Raw genomic sequence first — 18046 nt, forward strand, 5'->3', positions numbered from 1 at the left:
TCCCAGCCACCACACGTTGCCTGTGCATTGGGGACTGCAAATTGCAGTCCCCAATGCATGGAACTGAACCAATACGTTCGCGTGAAAGAGGCCTTAGAAGTCTGGAATGTATTGTATGACACTGACATAATGCTGCCAGTGTTATCCAATACATTCCAGAACTATAAGGGTTACATAGCATCATAAAGCAATATAATGCTATGCGACCCCATCAGTGCTGAAAGTTCAGGACAGGGGCTGCTGCATACTCATGCTGCAAGTCTGGAGTGTGGAACTCGATTGTCTGAAAGCGGCCATACAGATATGTGAGCATAATAGTAAAAAATCACAATATAAATACATCCTACATGATAGTGGACTACACAAGCAGTAATGATCACTTTCAGAGTACATATCAAACTGCCAAAAGAGGGTTATATTATCATGATAAGGGTGCATTTACACAACCTTATCCGTTTTTGCAGATCTGCAAAACACAGATACTGCATTCCGCAAAACAGACAAGAATATCTTTTTTGAGGATATGCGGAATGGACATGCGGATGCGGACAACACATGATGTGCTGTCCGCATCTTGGCGGCCCCACTGAAATGAATGGGTCGGCATCCAACCCACAAAAAATGCAGATCGCATGCTGACTGAAAATATGGCCGAGTGAATCGATTCTTAGGCTGAGACTGTCAGCTGGCACAGGACTGCTGCCCTGCCCACATCCAGCACAATATGTCTCATAACACATGTCAATGTCAAGTATATTACCATGCATGCTTGTTGTTGGGACAAGTACATAGGGGGTCATTTACTATTCGGAAATACACCTAAATTAGGGGTGGTGGAACGGTAAGCTGCGCTGCTATCTGCGACTTCGCGCTGCTCATGCCAGGTCTAAAATTGCGGGCTCGGCAGGGAAGGGGACGGGCCGGCAGGCCCATCTCATTCATGATTTAGGCTTTGAAAACAGTATAAATGTAAGATAGCTCGGAAGCTGTCTTACATTTAGAACTGGCGCTGAATGCTCTGAAGTTAAGGAGAGGACGGCGCCTCTGTATAACTTCTGTGGATCCTCAGCCAGATATGGGCCTTTAATAAGACCGGCGTCTTAATAAATGTGCCCCATAGTCCCTTTGTGAGTGTGACTGGGCTGATATTTTCAAATAAAATAAGATCTGAGATAATTAAGATGAGATGTGAATTGGACCTGACACTGAATATGTTCCTTTAAAGAAATGCAGAATGTTTTTTTTTTTATTAAAGGGAATCTATCATTAGAAAATGTACTGTTAAGCCAGGCACAATGCCTTGTAGAGATGTATGCACTGATACCTTTCACTTCTCAATCCATTGCTTTCTTTTAATCCATATGTCGATGAGCAGGTAAGTGAATTGAGAGCAATCACAAGTCACTGTACGCCCCTCATTCCTCTGGCTTCCTCCACTAGCCCCTCCCTCACCTTGATTGACGGGACCAGTTTCCTAAATAGTCATCTCATCCTAGCCCTATCAAAATGGAAAGGGGAGGGGCTGACACAGTGGGTTGTACCTGCCCTTGCTGCACTTAACATCTCATTTGCATATGGATTAAAATAATTTTTTCTCCAGAAAGAAGAAAAGTATCATTACATTCAACTGAGTTGGCCCTTCAGATTTCCTGACAGACTCCCTTTAATAAACCAATAATCACAGTTTAGCAATTTTCATAATTTTCTTAAAGGGAAATGTCACTTTTAGCAATAATAATATAAGGGTTGTTCACACAAAGCAGATTAGTTGCAGAAATTCCTGTAGCTGCTCGGGGTTATTTCTGAAGTATGTGAATGGTTTTCTGTAAACTGCATTCTGCAACAAATCTGCCTGGTATGAACATAGCCATAGTGTTTGTGCACATTGCCATAAGAGGGCTTCTATAGAGATGCATGAGCCCTTCATTATTCCACCATTTGTCTATAATTTTATGCAGCGTTTTTTTTATGTGGAAATCCATAGAAATTAAACATAAAAATGTATCATGTTCTGCTGGAGGTAGCATCTGTACAGAATATGTCTGAAGTCATGGAGTCCAACAGAGTCTATATGGCAGTGCACAGAGGTCTAAAAAAGCCATAGAAACTCAGTACTAGTGATAAGCGGCAGGGGCAATATTTGAATTTGCAATATTTCGCAAATATTTTGTATAATATTCGTCATATATTTGCAAATTCGAGATTATATTCTTGATTGCGAAAATCGGCAATGTATTATTCGCGTAATTTGCGCGAAATACAGGCGTGGGTCGCTTATGCTACATTTTTCAAGCTGCTAGAAGTTTCCTGAGACTGGAGAAAATGGTTGGCACGGCAGAATATTAGAATAGCTTTATATGCAGATAGAGTGCTCCAATATATTTGCGAATGCGCAAATTGGCAATTAATAATGCGCCAATTTTTTCGCAATACATGCAACTTGTGACATCTCAGCACTATGTCTGTAGCATGTATGTATAGACAGCATAACCTATCACACTACCTAACACCCTGCACTGGAACCAGCTACACTATAGATCAATCTAACCTACACTGACTATCTCCCCCTAACTATCTGAATTATATATATAAGCTATCTATCTAATGTAGTACAACAAAGCACCGAGCACAGCAATGACACTGCTGTCTCTTTCAGATCTGCAAAATACTGCATACAAGGGCTGCTGGAGAGGTTCTTATATAGTAAGGGGTAGGCAACTTTCCTATTGGTTACTAGGGATGTCAGACAAAGACACTGCAGCCTTCTCATTGGCCCACAAGCAAGAAGAAGGGAGGGATGATCACCTGATGTGTACTGTGGGGTACCAGGGTTTCCAACCATCTGTACATCCATGCAGAGTCCATACAAGTAGCACATTGTTGTCTAGTGTCCTTCTCTAGAAGAAATAAGAGAGGTTTCTGTGATATTTTGAAGCTGAAGATGTTTGTGCAGTTTATTATTATTATTGTGATTGTAGTCATTATCAGAATATGTGTATATTAGTATACTAAGTAGTAGACATAGCAAATGGGTTACACAGCAATCTGCTGAAGATATTTTCATTGGACTCATGAAATCTGAAAAGTTATTGACATTCAAAAACTCCTTGCTGAGTATTATCCCCTTCACCTACAACTTGTCGTCCTGAAATTTTTCCTAATGCGTCACAAGAAATTCTGTATAGTGCTAAAGGGAAAACAAAAATCCTGGGTTTTGGGCTTGATCTGAGCTTATTTGTTTTAAAAGAATTAATAAAAGTTATATTTTATATAAGTGGGAAGGTGTTTGAAGTATAGTCTGAGTTGATACTCCCCTTACATGGCAATCTACTGCCGAGGCGGTTTGTGTATGTTAAAAAAAAATCCTGCTAATAAATTAAATTATTTTGTAACGTTCTTAAATATGTATCGCTTAAATTAAGGAAACAATGGAGGGTTCATAGCCCTTACATGAAAGGATATAGTCAATTATCATATATTCTATACATTGTGATCACAGTACCATATTGTATCATTTATGAAACCACAGTCCTATACACACCACTAAAATAGTAACATAGTAGTTTGTAAGGCTGAAAAAAGACATAAGTCCATCAAGTTCAACCAAGGGATAGGTGGGGATGCGAATCCCAGAAGGAAGTGAGACTCAGATTTCCACACGTTTTCATAAGCATTAATGTTGTTTACTCTTAAGAATTCATCTAAACCCTTTTTAAAACTGTCCACTGTTCCTGCTGTGACCACGTCCTGAGGAAGTCTATTCCACAGCTTTATCGTTCTTACAGTAAAGAAGCTTTGATGCTTCTAGAGACTGAACTTTTTCTTCTCCAGTCGGAGGCAGTGCCCCTTGTCTGTTCAGGGCATTTTATATGGAACAGTTTATCACCGTATTTTTTGTATGGCCCATTTATATACTTTTACAGGTTAATCATGTCCTCCCTTAGACGTCTCTTCTCAAGACTAAATAAATTAAATTCTTTTAATCTTTCTTCATAACTAAGACCCTCCATGCCCCTTATCAGTTTAGTCGCTCTCCTCTGTACTTTTTCCAGCTGCAGTGCATCCTTTCTATGGACTGGTGCCCAGAACTGAACTGCATATTCCAGATGAGGCTGCACCAATACTTTGTAAAGTAGTAATATTACATCTCTGCCCCGCGAGTCCATGCCTTGTTTAATGCATGACAATATCCTGGTGGCCTTAGAAGCAGCTGATTGACATTGTATGCTGTAATTTAATCTACCATCAACAAGGATACCCAAATCCTTCTCTATAAGTGACTCTCCCAGTGTTACATCACCTAGGATATATGAAGCACAGAGATTATTACTGCCAAAATGCATAACTTTACATTTATCCACATTGAACCTCATTTGCCAAGTTGATGCCCAATCACTCAGGGTGTTCAAGTCAGCTTATAGTTTATGGACATCTTCCATAGACTGTACAGTACTACATAGCTTAGTGTCATCTGCAAAAATAGAAATGGTGCTATTAATCCCGTCCTCGATATCATTAATAAATAAATTAAATAATAAAGGGCCCACCCTTTTTTGAATATGGGCACCACATTTGCCCTGCACCAATCACTTGGCACTGTACCAGTACCTAGAGAATCTTTAAAAATTATAAACAGGGGCACAGCAATGACTGAACTCAGCTCTTTAAGCACTCTTGGGTGTAATCCATCTGGACCCGGAGGCTTGTTCACATTTACCTTATTTAACTTATCTTGGACCATATCTACAGTTAGCCAATTTGAGTATATTACTGGATGTACTAACAGCTCCAGCACCACAGATATCAGCTCCTTTCTCTTCTTAAGGATGAGCGAATCGACTTTGGATGAAACATCTGAAGTCGATTTGCATAAAACTTTGTTCCAATACTGTACGAAGCGAGCGCTCCGTACAGTATTAGAATGTATTGGCTCAGATGAGCCAAAGTTATTACTTTGCGAAGTCTCGTTTGACTTCGTGTAATGACTTCATAGATAAATTTTTACTGTAAAAAAACTTTTTCCGAACTTGGTTTTGGTTCCAAGGTACCACTTGGAACCCAACCTGAGTTCAGGGAATGGGTTTTTTACAGTGAAAAATTAATCTATGACGTTATTACACGAAGTCACGCGAGACTTCGCGAAGTAATAACTTTGGCTCATCTGAGCCAATACATTCTAATACTGTACAGAGCGCTCCGTACAGTATTTGACCAAAGTTTTATGCGAATCGACTTCGGATGTTTAATCCGAAGTCTATTTGCTCATCCCTACTGTTTATACTTGTTACCTAAAGGAATACATTTTTTTGTGCAATTACTCAATGTGGATTTAAAGCTCTCCCATTTATCCTCAGTATTATTATGTGACAGTAGCTGCTCCCAGTCTATGCCCTGAAATGCTGCCCTCAACCCAGGGAAATTAGCCTTTTTAAAATTCAGTGTCTTTGCTCTGCCTGACAGAATTTGCTTCTTAAAGTTTAGGGGGAATATAATTAGATTGTGGTCACTATTACCTAGTGTTTCTCAAACAGTAACATTACCGACAAGTTCTGCATCATTAGAGATTACCAGATCCAACAGAGCATTGCCCCTAGTGGGAGCTTCTACAAACTGGCCCATAAAGTGGTCCTGCAGCAAGTTGGGGAATCTTCTCCCCTTTGCGGTTGAGGCAGAATCATGACCCCAGCCAATGTCTGGGAAGTTAAAATCTCACATTATGACCACTGTACCAGCCTGTGCAGCCTGCTTTAATTGGTTATACAGTTGCGTTTCTATCTCTTCTGTGATGTTTTGGGGACTATAGATTACACCAAGTATTTTTTTTTCAGTGTTTATATCCCTTTAAACTTCCACCCATCCTGTTTCCACAGCCTCACCATCCTGACCCACAATTGCCTCTTTCACACTTGGGTTACCTTGGTTGATGTTTGTATGTAACAGGTTCTTGTTACCAGCAGTTCTATTTTTCATCGGTGTATAGTTCTGCCCAGTCTTCTCCCTACTTTCCTCACTAACCCCAGCCCCCACAAAATCCCCACTGTCCCCTCCTATATCCCACTCACGATCTACACTATCTACCCACTTATTAGTATGATCCCCCACCCTCCCCCAGATCCTAGTTTAAAAGCTCTTCCAGCCATCTAACCATTTTTTTCCCCCAGGGCAGTTGCCGCCTCCCCATTAAAGGGTTTCTACCACCAGATTTTGAGATTTTTCACTGACTGACACTAGCGATCTGCTAATGTCTGCACTATCTAACAGTGCTCTTGTATCACCTTTGTCTGCTGCTGTTAGGCTTAAAAACATACTTTTATTGATATGCAAATGAGCCTCTAGGTGCTATGGGGGTGTCTTTTCAGCACCTAGAGGCTCCGTCTACTCTACTCTACTATTTCTGATGCCCACCGCGTCCCTCCAGCCCGCTCCACTCCTCTTGATTGACAGCCAACCTCGCTCCAGCTCGAATTCCAGCACCTGCGCCGTGTGCTTCTGTATTTGGCGCAGTGACTGTCGGACCGCAGTGAAGATGCCGGCGAAAGGGGGTGGTCCGACAGTCACTGCGCCTGCGCCAAATACAGAAGCGCGTGGCGCAGGTGCTGGAATTCGAGATGGAGCGAGGTTGGCTGTCAATCAAGAGGAGCGGGGCAGGCTGGAGGGACGCCCCCATAGCACCTAGAGGCTCATTTGCATATCAATAAAAGTATGTTTTTAAGCTTAACGGCAGCAGACAAAGGTGATACAAGAGCACTGTTAGGTAGTGCAGACACTAGCAGATCGCTAGTGTCAGTCAGCGAAAAATCTCAAAATCTGGTGGTAGAAACCCTTTAAGGTGCAGCCGTCCCTACTGTAGAGCCTGTAACTGACAGAGAAGTCGGCCCAGTTCTCCATGAACCCAAACCCTTCCTTCCTGCACCAGCATCTGAGCCACTTATTTAACTCCCTAAGCTCCCGTTGTCTCTCTGGTGATGCTCCTGGCACTGCTAGTATTTCTGAAAACACTACTTTGGAGGTCCTGGACTTGAGCTTCTCTCCTAGTTCCCTAAAATCATTTTTAAGGACCTTCCATCTCCCCCTGACTTTGTCATTGGTGCCAATGTGTACCATGACCGCCGGGTCTTCCCCAGCCCCACCCAGCAATCTATCAATCCGACCCGCAATATGCTGAACCCATGCACCCGGAAGACAACACACTGTTTGGCATTCATGGTCTCGGCGACAGATGACCCTGTCTGTTCTTCTAATAATAGAGTCCCCTACCACCAGCATCTGTCTGACCTTTGCTGCACTCCTTTTCCCATCCTTCCTGCAGTTGTCATCCTCCTGGTTGCTAGGAGAAACGCCCTGCTGCAGTGTTGCTGGCCCTGGGCTTTCATCCCTAATATCAGCCAAACAGGCATATTTATCCTACAAGTTGATCCAGAGGAAGGCAAATAAACCCCCGTGAGGTAGAAGCCAATTTTTCTCATTTTAGGGGAAAAAAATAACAAATTGTAAAATTTGAATTTCAGAATCAATTATAATGAGATTTTCAAGTGATACATAAAAAAAAAATCACGTTTATAACAGGGAAGAGGAAACAGTCATATACAGTAGATACAGAATGGATGATTTCATCTTCCATATGTTTTTGTAATTACTAGTGTTCAACGAATCGAAGTTAACTAAGTGGACTTCGATCAGAATTTCAGGAAAAATTTGATTTGCCACAAAGCCAAATTCCCTCCTGCTTTGTGGTAACGAATTGATTTTCCACGAAATTGCGGTAAAAATAAAAAAAGTCATACTTACCTCATCCATTTGAGTTCAAAGAGGCCGCCACAGCCATCTTGTTTGTAGATCCCGTGCAAAATCTTATGCACGGTGACTTATGACGTCACCACACCGGCTGACGTGATGACGTTATCACGCACTGCGCGCTATTTCGCGTTGGATCTTTAAGCAAGATGGCCGTGGCAGCTGCTTCATGCTCAAATGGATGTGGTAAGTACAATTACATTAAAAAATATATATATATATTTTTTTTTTAGCAACCCCTAAAATGTTTTAATATTGATGTCGCGATCAATGATTAACATTGCATCTGAGTGGTTAAATGATGAAGGCAGCGCAATTTCTGTTCCCTGTCATTGCACCCGCTACTTACAAAAAAATGTGCTTTGTGATAAAGTAATTCATTATGAAGCGAAAATAAAATTTTAATTCATCAAAGTAGCTAAATCGAATTTTGAAGAACTTCGCTCATCTCTAGTAATTACTGTTACATAAATTGTGAGTAGACCTACATTTTGTGGTTTTAGTATTCGTCACTAACATTCATTATTGGACGTGTTCTTTTTATCTACATACAGATTACTGTTTTCCGAATGGGATCAGAGGGCCAACAAGATATTGAAATGGCTATCCTCACAGCCCTTCTAAAAGGTATGTAAACGTTAAAATTCTATGCATCCAGTTTACTTTTCATTACTTTTTTGCCCATTTCTAAATACCCATCCACAATATTTAGGGTGCTCTCCCATGTGGCGGAAAATTTTGCCTGGAAATCCGCAGGTACAAATTTTGACAAAGTTTCAGATTTATTGGTGTCCTGTATGAGAATCTCGCCATTCAGTTCAATGGGAAATTGATTCTGCAATGGAATGTTGTGGATTGTTGTGGATTTTATTCAACATTCTCCAGTACAGAATCAATTTCCCATTGAATTGAATGGAGATATTCTTATTCAGGAAATACGCAAAAAAATCCGAACCATAATTCACACACAAAAAAATACACAACTTTGTAAAAATCAGCACCTGTGGATTTTCTGGTAGAATTTTACCCCACATGTGAGGGCATCCTTATACAGACAGGGTTGGGAAAAAGACACACTAGACATTTCCTAGTGGGTTTAAGGGAACAATGTTATTTTCATATTCAGATTACTGGGTACAAAAGGAACTTGTGTGGATACTGTGTATAAGAATTCAAGCCTTACACACTAATATATTGTTGGCAAGAACAGGGACTGGGAGCAAGCCTACTACTCTAGTCTCACATGACCACCGGAAGTGCTGCAAGAGCAAAAGAGACAGCAGGAACAAGCCCTACTCATTTATTATTCTTTTATTCTTACAGAAAATTCTAATAGCCTAGGCTCTACAACGTAAAGGGGCTGTCCAGGATTAGAAAAACATGGCTACTTTCTTCCAAAAACAACACAGGTTGTGTGAGGTGTTGCTGTTCTGCCCCATTGACTCCAATGGAGCTGAGTTGCAGTACCAGACACAACTCATGGATAGGGTGGTTCTTTTTTGGAAGAAAGCAATACATCTTTTCTAATCCTGGACAACCCCTTTAAGTAGGTGGGATGATTTTTTTACACTTCAGTACCCTTTTTATTTTCATATATGCTCCTCTAATTTACACATATAGTATAGTATAATGACATTAAAGGGAACCTATTACCATGAAAATGTAGTGCAGTCTTCAGGTAGTATGCTATAGAGCAGGAGGAGCTGAGCAGATTGATATATAGCTTTATGGGAAAAGATTGAGAAAATCATGTAATTTATTGATTCAAAACAGTACTCATTCTGGTCAGGAGTCATGTTGGAGGTCCTACTTAATGATAGGATCGCCCTTATGACTCCTTAAAATATTTAAATGAGAGCTTTTGCAGAATCTTTTCTCATAAAGTTATATACCAATCTGCTTGGCATCTCCTGCTGTATAACATGCTGCCTGCAGATTAATTAGCATTTTCAAAGTGAGAGGTACTTTTTAACAAAGTGTACTTTACCACATTAAAATGGTGATCCAACAGGCATAGGGTGAATACACCAGGTCCACCATGGGATCTAGGATTTTTCATCCAAATCTGATGTGGAGGATGGATCATGCCATGCAAGATCAACAGTTATTACCTTTTGACCTTACTTGCTGCAATTTTCTGTATGCCGGATGTTGGAGGTTACCAATTAAAATTTAAATATCTTTATTGCAAAGATATTCTATAACATAGGTTTAGCCATTAGTTATGGACTAATATGAATTTTTGAAAGTGTAATGATATCACTGATAATAATAAATTATATGACTTGTTTTACAGTAGCCCCCTGCAAACAATATTAATATTTCAACATTATTTTCAGGAACAAACGCCTCTGCTCCAGATCAGCTTAGTTTAGCATTAGCATGGAATAGAGTTGACATTGCACGCAGCCAAATTTTTGTATTTGGACATCAGTGGCCGGTAAGATCTTCTTTATAGTTCTGAAATAAAATTGGGAATATTAGTAATGCTATAGGGTAATCTTTTACTGTCTTACGCACACACTTTAATATTTCTGTCTGTTATTGATAAATGCAACAATAGTTCCTACATATTTAAAAATGATATACCATAGTGCTGACGGGTATTCTGTTATAAAATTCAAACTGTACTGTATGTCAAGGATAAAGTAGAAGTCCAAAGAGAACATCTAGACAAAATGATATATTTACTGTAGCTCTTATTTATATCATAGGGGGAATTCCTGGAATTTAACATTGATGACCTGTCCTTCTGATAGTTGATCCATATCATATTGACAGGGGGTCTGTCTCCTTGATCCATCCCCAATCAGGTGATAGCCACAGTGTGTCAGAAACAGCACAGCTCCAAGCACTGTGTGCTTGAACTAGCATTGTTCCATTCACTACAGTGGTGGTTGAAAGCTTTTGAACCCTTCTGAATTTTCTGCATTTCTGCATAAATTTGATCCAAAATGTGGGCCTTTTTCACACTCGCTGAGAGGGAGGACAAACTGAACTGCTATAGAGAAATCCTATGTAGTCAGTTGACCGCTGCCTATTTGTGCCATTGTCCATCCTCTCGCAGGCCTGACTGGGGGAGCCCTCTGTGCTCACGTTCCTCTCCCATGGCTGCTGTGGCAGGGTGGGGGGGGGGGGGTAGGATCAGTTCCAGCTCAATTAGCAGCAACTTGAGTCTAGAGTCGCTGATGAGAAGCTTTATTCACCCGCCTAGTGAAGAAACTACTCACTAGCAGCAGCAGCACCTAGGCCTGGAGCAGGACCTGAACCAGCAGGTGGTGGCATACTTGGACAGCACCCTGCCACTCCACATTGAAGATCCGCTGGACTACTGGGCAGCCAAACTGAATATGTGGCCGCAACTGGCAGAGTTTGCCCTGGAAAACCTGTCCTGCCCAGTCAGTAGTGTGACATCAGAGCGGGTGTTTAGTGCGGCGGGGGCCATAGTTACCCCAAGAAGAACTTGCCTGTCCACCCAAAATGTGGAGAGACTGACCTTTGTCACGAAGAATCAGGTGTGGATCATGCATCAGACTAGATCATCCATGGTGCCACACCAACATTTTGACAAAAGAGACCGGTTTCTTCTGGCTACCTGCCTAAGCTACTATTCTGATGCTGTCACCTGACTAATGCCACATATCTGATGCCAAGTGCTCCTTCTTTCACCCACCATCTTCAGCTGGTACTGGTATTGCCATCCACCTCTCCACTCTGTCACTGGGTCACTCTGTGGTCTCCTGATGCTGCTGCCACCTCCACACTATGTCACCTTGCCACTCTATGTTCTCCTGATGCTGCTGCCACCTCCACACTATCATTGTGCCACCTTGTGGCTTCCTTCTGATGCTGCTGCTGCTACCTCCACACTCTGTCATTGTGCTATGTAGCCTCCTGATGCTGATGCTGACACCTCCACACTGTCATTGTGCTACCCTGTGGCTTCCTCCTGATGCTGCCGCCATTTTTACACTCTGTCATGGTGCCACTCTGAGGCCTCTTGATGCTGCTACTGCCACCTCCACACTGTCATTGTGCCACCCTGTGGACTCCTCCTGATGCTGCTGCTGCCACCTCCACACTCCAAGTGCTCCTTCTTTCATCCACCATCTTCAGCTGGTACTAGTATCGCCACCCACCTCTCCACTCCGGGTCACTCTGTGGTCTCCTGATGCTGCTGCCACCTCCACACTATGTCACCTTGCCACTCTGTGGTCTCCTGATGCTGCTTCCACCACCACACTGTCATTGTGCCCCCCTGTGGCCTCCTCCTGATTCTTCTGCTGCCGACACCTCCACACTCTGTCATTGTCCCACTCTGTGGCCTCCTGATGCTACTGCCTCCTCCACACTCTGTCATTGTGCCACCCTGTGGCCTCCTCTTGATGCTGCTGCCACCTCCACACTCTGCCATTGTGCCACTCTGTGGTCTCCTCATGCTGCTGCCACCTCCACACTGTCACTGTGCCACCCTGTGGCCTCCTCTGCCACCTTCACACTGTCATTTTGCCACTCTGTGGCCTCCTGATGCTGCTGCCACCTCCATACTGTCATTATGCAACTCTGTGGCCTCCTCCTGATGCTGCTGCCACCTCCAGATGCTGTCATTGGGCCACTATGTGGTCTCCTAATATTGCTTTCACCTCACCACTATGTCATAGGGCCACTCTGGGGACTTCTCATGCTGTTCCCACCCTCCCCAGTTTATGACTAGGCCACTATTTTGACTTTTCGGCCTGGCTGAAATCATCATTTATTTGACCCTTCTTCTGATCTGGCAGAAAGAAGGAAAATGAGACGCACAACGGATCCTGTCTATGTAACAGCTGTAAGGCCTGCATGACATGGTCCCTATTTTTCATCAGAATTGGCTTATGATTTGGTAGCCAAAAGCAGGAGTGGGTACAAAAAACAGAAGACATGCAAATATTCCATTCACGTGTCATCTCTGTTTTGGATCCACTACTGTTTTTTTGTTGTTTTAGCAATACTGATGGATTACTGACCAAATGCTGACCGAGTGAAGGCGGATTCTCCACAGATAGGATCTGTTTTTTGGGGATTATTGTTCTGACGGATCAGAGAAAGGGCAAAATAATCAGTGACATCAACACAAACTTACTGCTGACACCCTCTCCACTCTGTCAGGGGGGCTCTACTTGTATAAGCGTTTAATAGAACAGATTCTGTAAACATCTATGTGGAATCAGCTGCCGACGGTGTAAAAGGAGTGCGTTTCTTCTTGATGCTAACATTGACCTTTAAGGCTGAGTTCACACTTGAGTAATTTGGTCAGTTTTGGCCCCATAAATTCTGATAGAACCAAATTTTATTTATTTTTTATTCGGCAAACCGGCCAAATTTTTAGAAATTCGCTCTTCTCTATTTATCACTCTTAGGACTTGTATGAAAATCTGATATAATTTTTAGGTCAAATTTATGCAGAAAAATAGAATATTTTGAAGGATTCACAAACTTTCAAGTACCACTGTATGTAACAGTCAGGAAAATATACTGCATTCTCAGTTCTATTTGTTTGAATGTCTCCATAAAACAACCCCTTTAACTCCTTAATTTCTCCTTCATTTCGTAAGAATATTTTCAAGTTTGATTTTATATATTTCGTATTCCATTATGAAGCCTTTAGGAAGCCTTACAACAGCTGATGGGTCCAATCCAGATAAAGAAAAGCGATCACCTGTTCCACAAACTAAGGCACCCAGAGGCAAAGGCAAAGGCAAAAAGAAAGGCAAAGGAAAAGAGGAACCAGAGGAGGAGACAGATCCCAGGAAGATTGAGCTTCTGAACTGGGTATTGCTTTATCTGCTCTCACAATACAAACTGCACAGATTTAATCAATAGATCTCTTAGACCTGATAAAGCTGGTGTACTTACTTTGAAAACCCCTTTCATAATGGCTGTATCATCTTTTTTGAAAGTCCAGCTTTAGTCTGACATAATAAAGACTGCTAGTAAAAATGTTTCAAAAACATCATAAAGAAAACTTACAAGTTTTGAAAACAGATTTTTGGGGTTTAATGCCAATATTTTAAAAAAGTGAATTGCCAAATTAGTTCACCTCTATGACAGAGATGCATGTGAGGTACACATTTCTAAATTCAAAAAAATGAAATCCCCAGCATTCTCATTGTCAGGATCACAGACTTAGATTCAGGATGGAAGCCTGCAGGGTCATGCTGGACCTCCCTCTGTCAGAACTCCGTCATCTGAAACCAATCAATTCTAGCTATCATCACTCGTCATATCAGGCTGATGAGACACCTTGCATTAAATAACACCTAAGTATAAACTCCACAACTGCTAACTCTGTCCTAATGTCCAGCACACGTGTGTACCAAACATGGTGGAGGTAATGGCAGGATGACTTGAGTTATCTGTTATATGTTACTGAGCTGGGATCAATTTGATTTTTGATACCGTAGACGCATATACATGGCCTGAGTTCTCAGGAGGAGGCACTTGGGCCAAATATGGATTAGGCCATGTATTTCTTTGCTGTATATCGCAAAATAGGGGTTTCATGTGTGACCTTGGCTGGAGAGGACCCTAGCCTTTTCCTGACCCCTCTAACGGTTCTGGTCTGTGTAAGATTTGTGTATGACCCTCATGTTATCTTCACATTTTATGATAGGGGTCTCTGGTCTCAGTGAAGTGGTTCCATTTTACTTATTTCATGGCTACAATCTGCTGACCTGACTTTGAGCAGGAGACATGGATAAGGTTATGACCTAATACTGGAATGTAAAGTGAGGGGTTGCCTTCTCCTAAAAATAATTTTGATATATGGATACCTCTATCACCACCTCTATCAGGCACACATACTTCCCTTTTATCATGGCATAGTAAAATTAAGATATGTATCTGAGACCTAAAAAGCTGTAATCTTTGCATTATAATGGATTTTAAAAGAGATTTTCCATTAGAAATCCTTATGCCCTGTTCACATTGGCATGCATCCAACCACTGGGACAGACAAGATTCTGTCATAGGACAGGAAGCCCTGCTATAGCTCAGCAGCTGCACTACATTCATCAACATGGCATACTCTGTGTTGAATATGGCATTTGAAACTCTGTTGACATGGCATGCAACGTTAAAATATTTAAATATTGGAACCCCCACTTTTGTTAAATTTGGCACAATAAAAACACAGTATTAATAAATTTGCCCCATACTATAGTACTGTATTATTATCCACAGCCATGAGAGCATCCAACCATGATGCATAAACTATATATACAAAATAATAAGTAAGTACATTGTTTTTGTGCATAAGAATGGTATAAATGATGGAGTTTGTTGATAAGATTTGCATTCCATTCTCCACAGATCATAATGTAAAATAAGTATACTATTCTTTAACTACTACTACATACACAAAGGCAATACATAATGTACATTATACCTAATTTACCTTATTTTTGCCCTGATTCAAGTGTAATTCCGTGTATTTCATATATATTTTTTACTATATAAAATTAATAACTTGGATGATATGTAACACATTTTTTTGAAAGGTTAACTCTCTAGAACAAGCTATGATGGATGCACTGGTTCTAGATCGGGTGGACTTTGTAAAGCTTCTCATTGAGAATGGAGTCAACATGCAAAGGTTTCTCACCATTCCTCGTCTAGAAGAACTGTACAATACTGTAAGTGTATAAAATGCATTCGGTGCAGGAAATACTATGGATACCAAACAGCCTGGATTTAGTATTAGGCAAATGGAATGAATGGTACATGGTCAATCTAAAAAAAAGAAATAGGGATTAGAAAGTTCTACAAGTTGTGTTATACAAATGCATATAAACTTGTATTAACTGGCAATTATTTTCTGTTTCAGAGATTAGGCCCTGCAAATACGCTGCATTACCTTGTAAGAGATGTAAAGAAGGTAAACTATATTACATCTAAAAATCTTGACGACTATATACAATAAACCACTATTAGGAAATGTTGTTATTTTCTAACTGCTACCAGTGATGTACATAAGTGGGAATTGGCTTAACATCATTTTCAGAACATACATCACTGAACTTTTGATATGCTAAGCCATGAAAGAAGTTCATTAAATACCCCCATTGTTATAACATCTAGCAAAAGCAACCTTTGGAAGGCTGTGAGATTTATGAAGTCTACTTCTTTCCATTTCTTGGGGTTTTTATCTGGCTGGTACACTGCTGTAACTGCTTATAAACTGTGCTGCCTATTCTTAGGAGCAGAAAACGTAAGCTATAGGGTGGCTTCACACATTGCTTGTCTTGGAAAATGATGCCGTTTTTGTGGCAATTTTTGCACCAAAGCCAGGAGTGGATGCAGCAAGATGGAAAAGTATACATCCTTCCTTTATATTTCTCTACCTTTTGAATCTACTTTTTGTTTTGGCTGAAAAAGCTGCATGAAAAACTGCCCCAAAAACTAAGGGTTTTTTAAGCCATGTGTTAAACCGCCCTTAGAAAGTGGCTTCTTCATGTTGCCTGTGACAGCTGGAGTATGTATGAACATGCAGGATAGAGGGACATATTTTCATTTACCATCATGATACATTGCTTTTTGTGCATTAATTTTTATATGTTTTTCATTGCCCATGTACCAATTGTTTTCCATCATCCATCACCATCGCTTCATTGCCATGCAGAGAATCACTAGCGGATTCGGATGGGTTAACATGGAGGTGAATCTCTTTTCATTCTAACTCAAACATCATTGAGAATATCAGATAGTTGTTAGTATTGATGAAAAATAGGCAGTAAGAGACTGAGTTGTATTAGTACAATAAATCCTATCTGCATATGAATACAATCTCTATAAACAACTGTTGCAGATAAATGTTTTTCAATGGGATAACTTACCGGAAGTGCCAAAAAGTACCTTGCCATGATGATCGCTGCAGCCTTCTACATATCTTCAGTTCTGGAAACCTTCAGAAGCATTACAATACATACATTAATAATGTTAGTGGTAGGGTCATGAATACTACACAAATACTATACTGCATTCAATAAAGTAGTAAGGACATTTAAAAAAAAATTAAAAATTCTGACAGCAATACAAAAACCCCACTGCTGGTTTCATCCAACCATCTGCACCATTAAAAGCAACTCAAGGGAAAACGACTTCTCTGGCAGCTACTGTAGGACCAGAAGTGCTGTGCGATATATGAGTGTGTGGGGACCCCAACAACATATGAAGACATTATAGACACAAGGACTGTAGTAATCTGCATTCACCCACATAACAGAACATAAGGTTTATAAGTGAAGTGTTTAACGCCTTTGTCACCAACTTGCCTGTCCGAGCTCCAGCGCTGCAGTCTGGGGCTCGGACACTGCAGCGCTGTCATGCCAAGCCCCTTGGTGATTCAGTGTTTAGGTCACGGCACTCTCAATGGCATTTAGGCCACGCCCCTCTCGATGGTGTGTAGGCCACACCCCCTCTCAAACGCCCGCTTTGGTCATGCCCCCTGATGATGTCACACCTGAGCCACGCCCCCCGGTGATGTCAGCGCTCAGGTGATTAGCTCCCTATTTAAGGCAGCTACTGGCAATCATCTTAGCCAGTTATAGGTGTTCCTTGCTGTGCTCTGCTGCCTGTGTGTTAATTGAACTGTTGCTTTTGGACTTGACTTCGGCTATGAATGGATCTCGGACAGGCAAGTTGGTGACAGCCTTATTGTATAATCTAGACTGAACAACAAAACTACATTTTAAGACTAATGCTTTGTTACAACAGCTCTTATGACCAGTGGTAATAACTTTCATAAATATGTTTTATAAATATAAATAAATATTTATTTATTTTTTACTTTTTTTCTGAACAGGGTAACCTTCCACCAGATTATCATGTCAGTTTAATTGACATTGGCCTTGTGCTGGAGTACCTCATGGGTGGGGCCTATCGTTGTCATTACACAAGAAAAACCTTCAGGACCCTCTACAACAACTTATTTGGACCAAAGAGGGTAATAGACTTTATTTGGAATTCCAGATTAGTTATTTAGAAATGTAGCAGTGTAGGGGGGGGGAAGGGGGTTCACATCGGTGTTTTCAATTCTGTTATAGCTTTCTGTTATAACATGCTTATAATGGAATTGTGAAATGGAATTCAAAACAGAAACCTTTAGAGGCATTCTATTTTGGTCCATCAAAATAGAGTTCTATGACCAAAAATAATGGTTACATCTGGTTTCCATTATCTTGGATGGAAAAAAAGTCCTGTCCACAGGAAAGAT

General features: G+C 41.0%; 1 protein-coding gene across 2 annotated transcripts in view; it reads left to right on the top strand.

The window, feature by feature from the left end:
- The window catches only part of TRPM1 (transient receptor potential cation channel subfamily M member 1), a 43463-nt gene that overhangs the window by 22080 nt on the left and 3337 nt on the right, over window positions 1-18046 (top strand). For both annotated transcript variants that reach the window (XM_044279734.1, XM_044279733.1), the window contains 7 exons: window positions 8349-8421; window positions 10134-10234; window positions 13435-13605; window positions 15333-15467; window positions 15659-15709; window positions 16454-16489; window positions 17636-17776. In XM_044279734.1, coding sequence (XP_044135669.1) covers window positions 8349-8421; window positions 10134-10234; window positions 13435-13605; window positions 15333-15467; window positions 15659-15709; window positions 16454-16489; window positions 17636-17776 — 708 coding nt within the window. The remainder of the gene's footprint in view (window positions 1-8348; window positions 8422-10133; window positions 10235-13434; window positions 13606-15332; window positions 15468-15658; window positions 15710-16453; window positions 16490-17635; window positions 17777-18046) is intronic.

Source organism: Bufo gargarizans, chromosome 2, assembly GCF_014858855.1.
Source record: "Bufo gargarizans isolate SCDJY-AF-19 chromosome 2, ASM1485885v1, whole genome shotgun sequence".
NCBI lineage: Eukaryota > Metazoa > Chordata > Amphibia > Anura > Bufonidae > Bufo > Bufo gargarizans.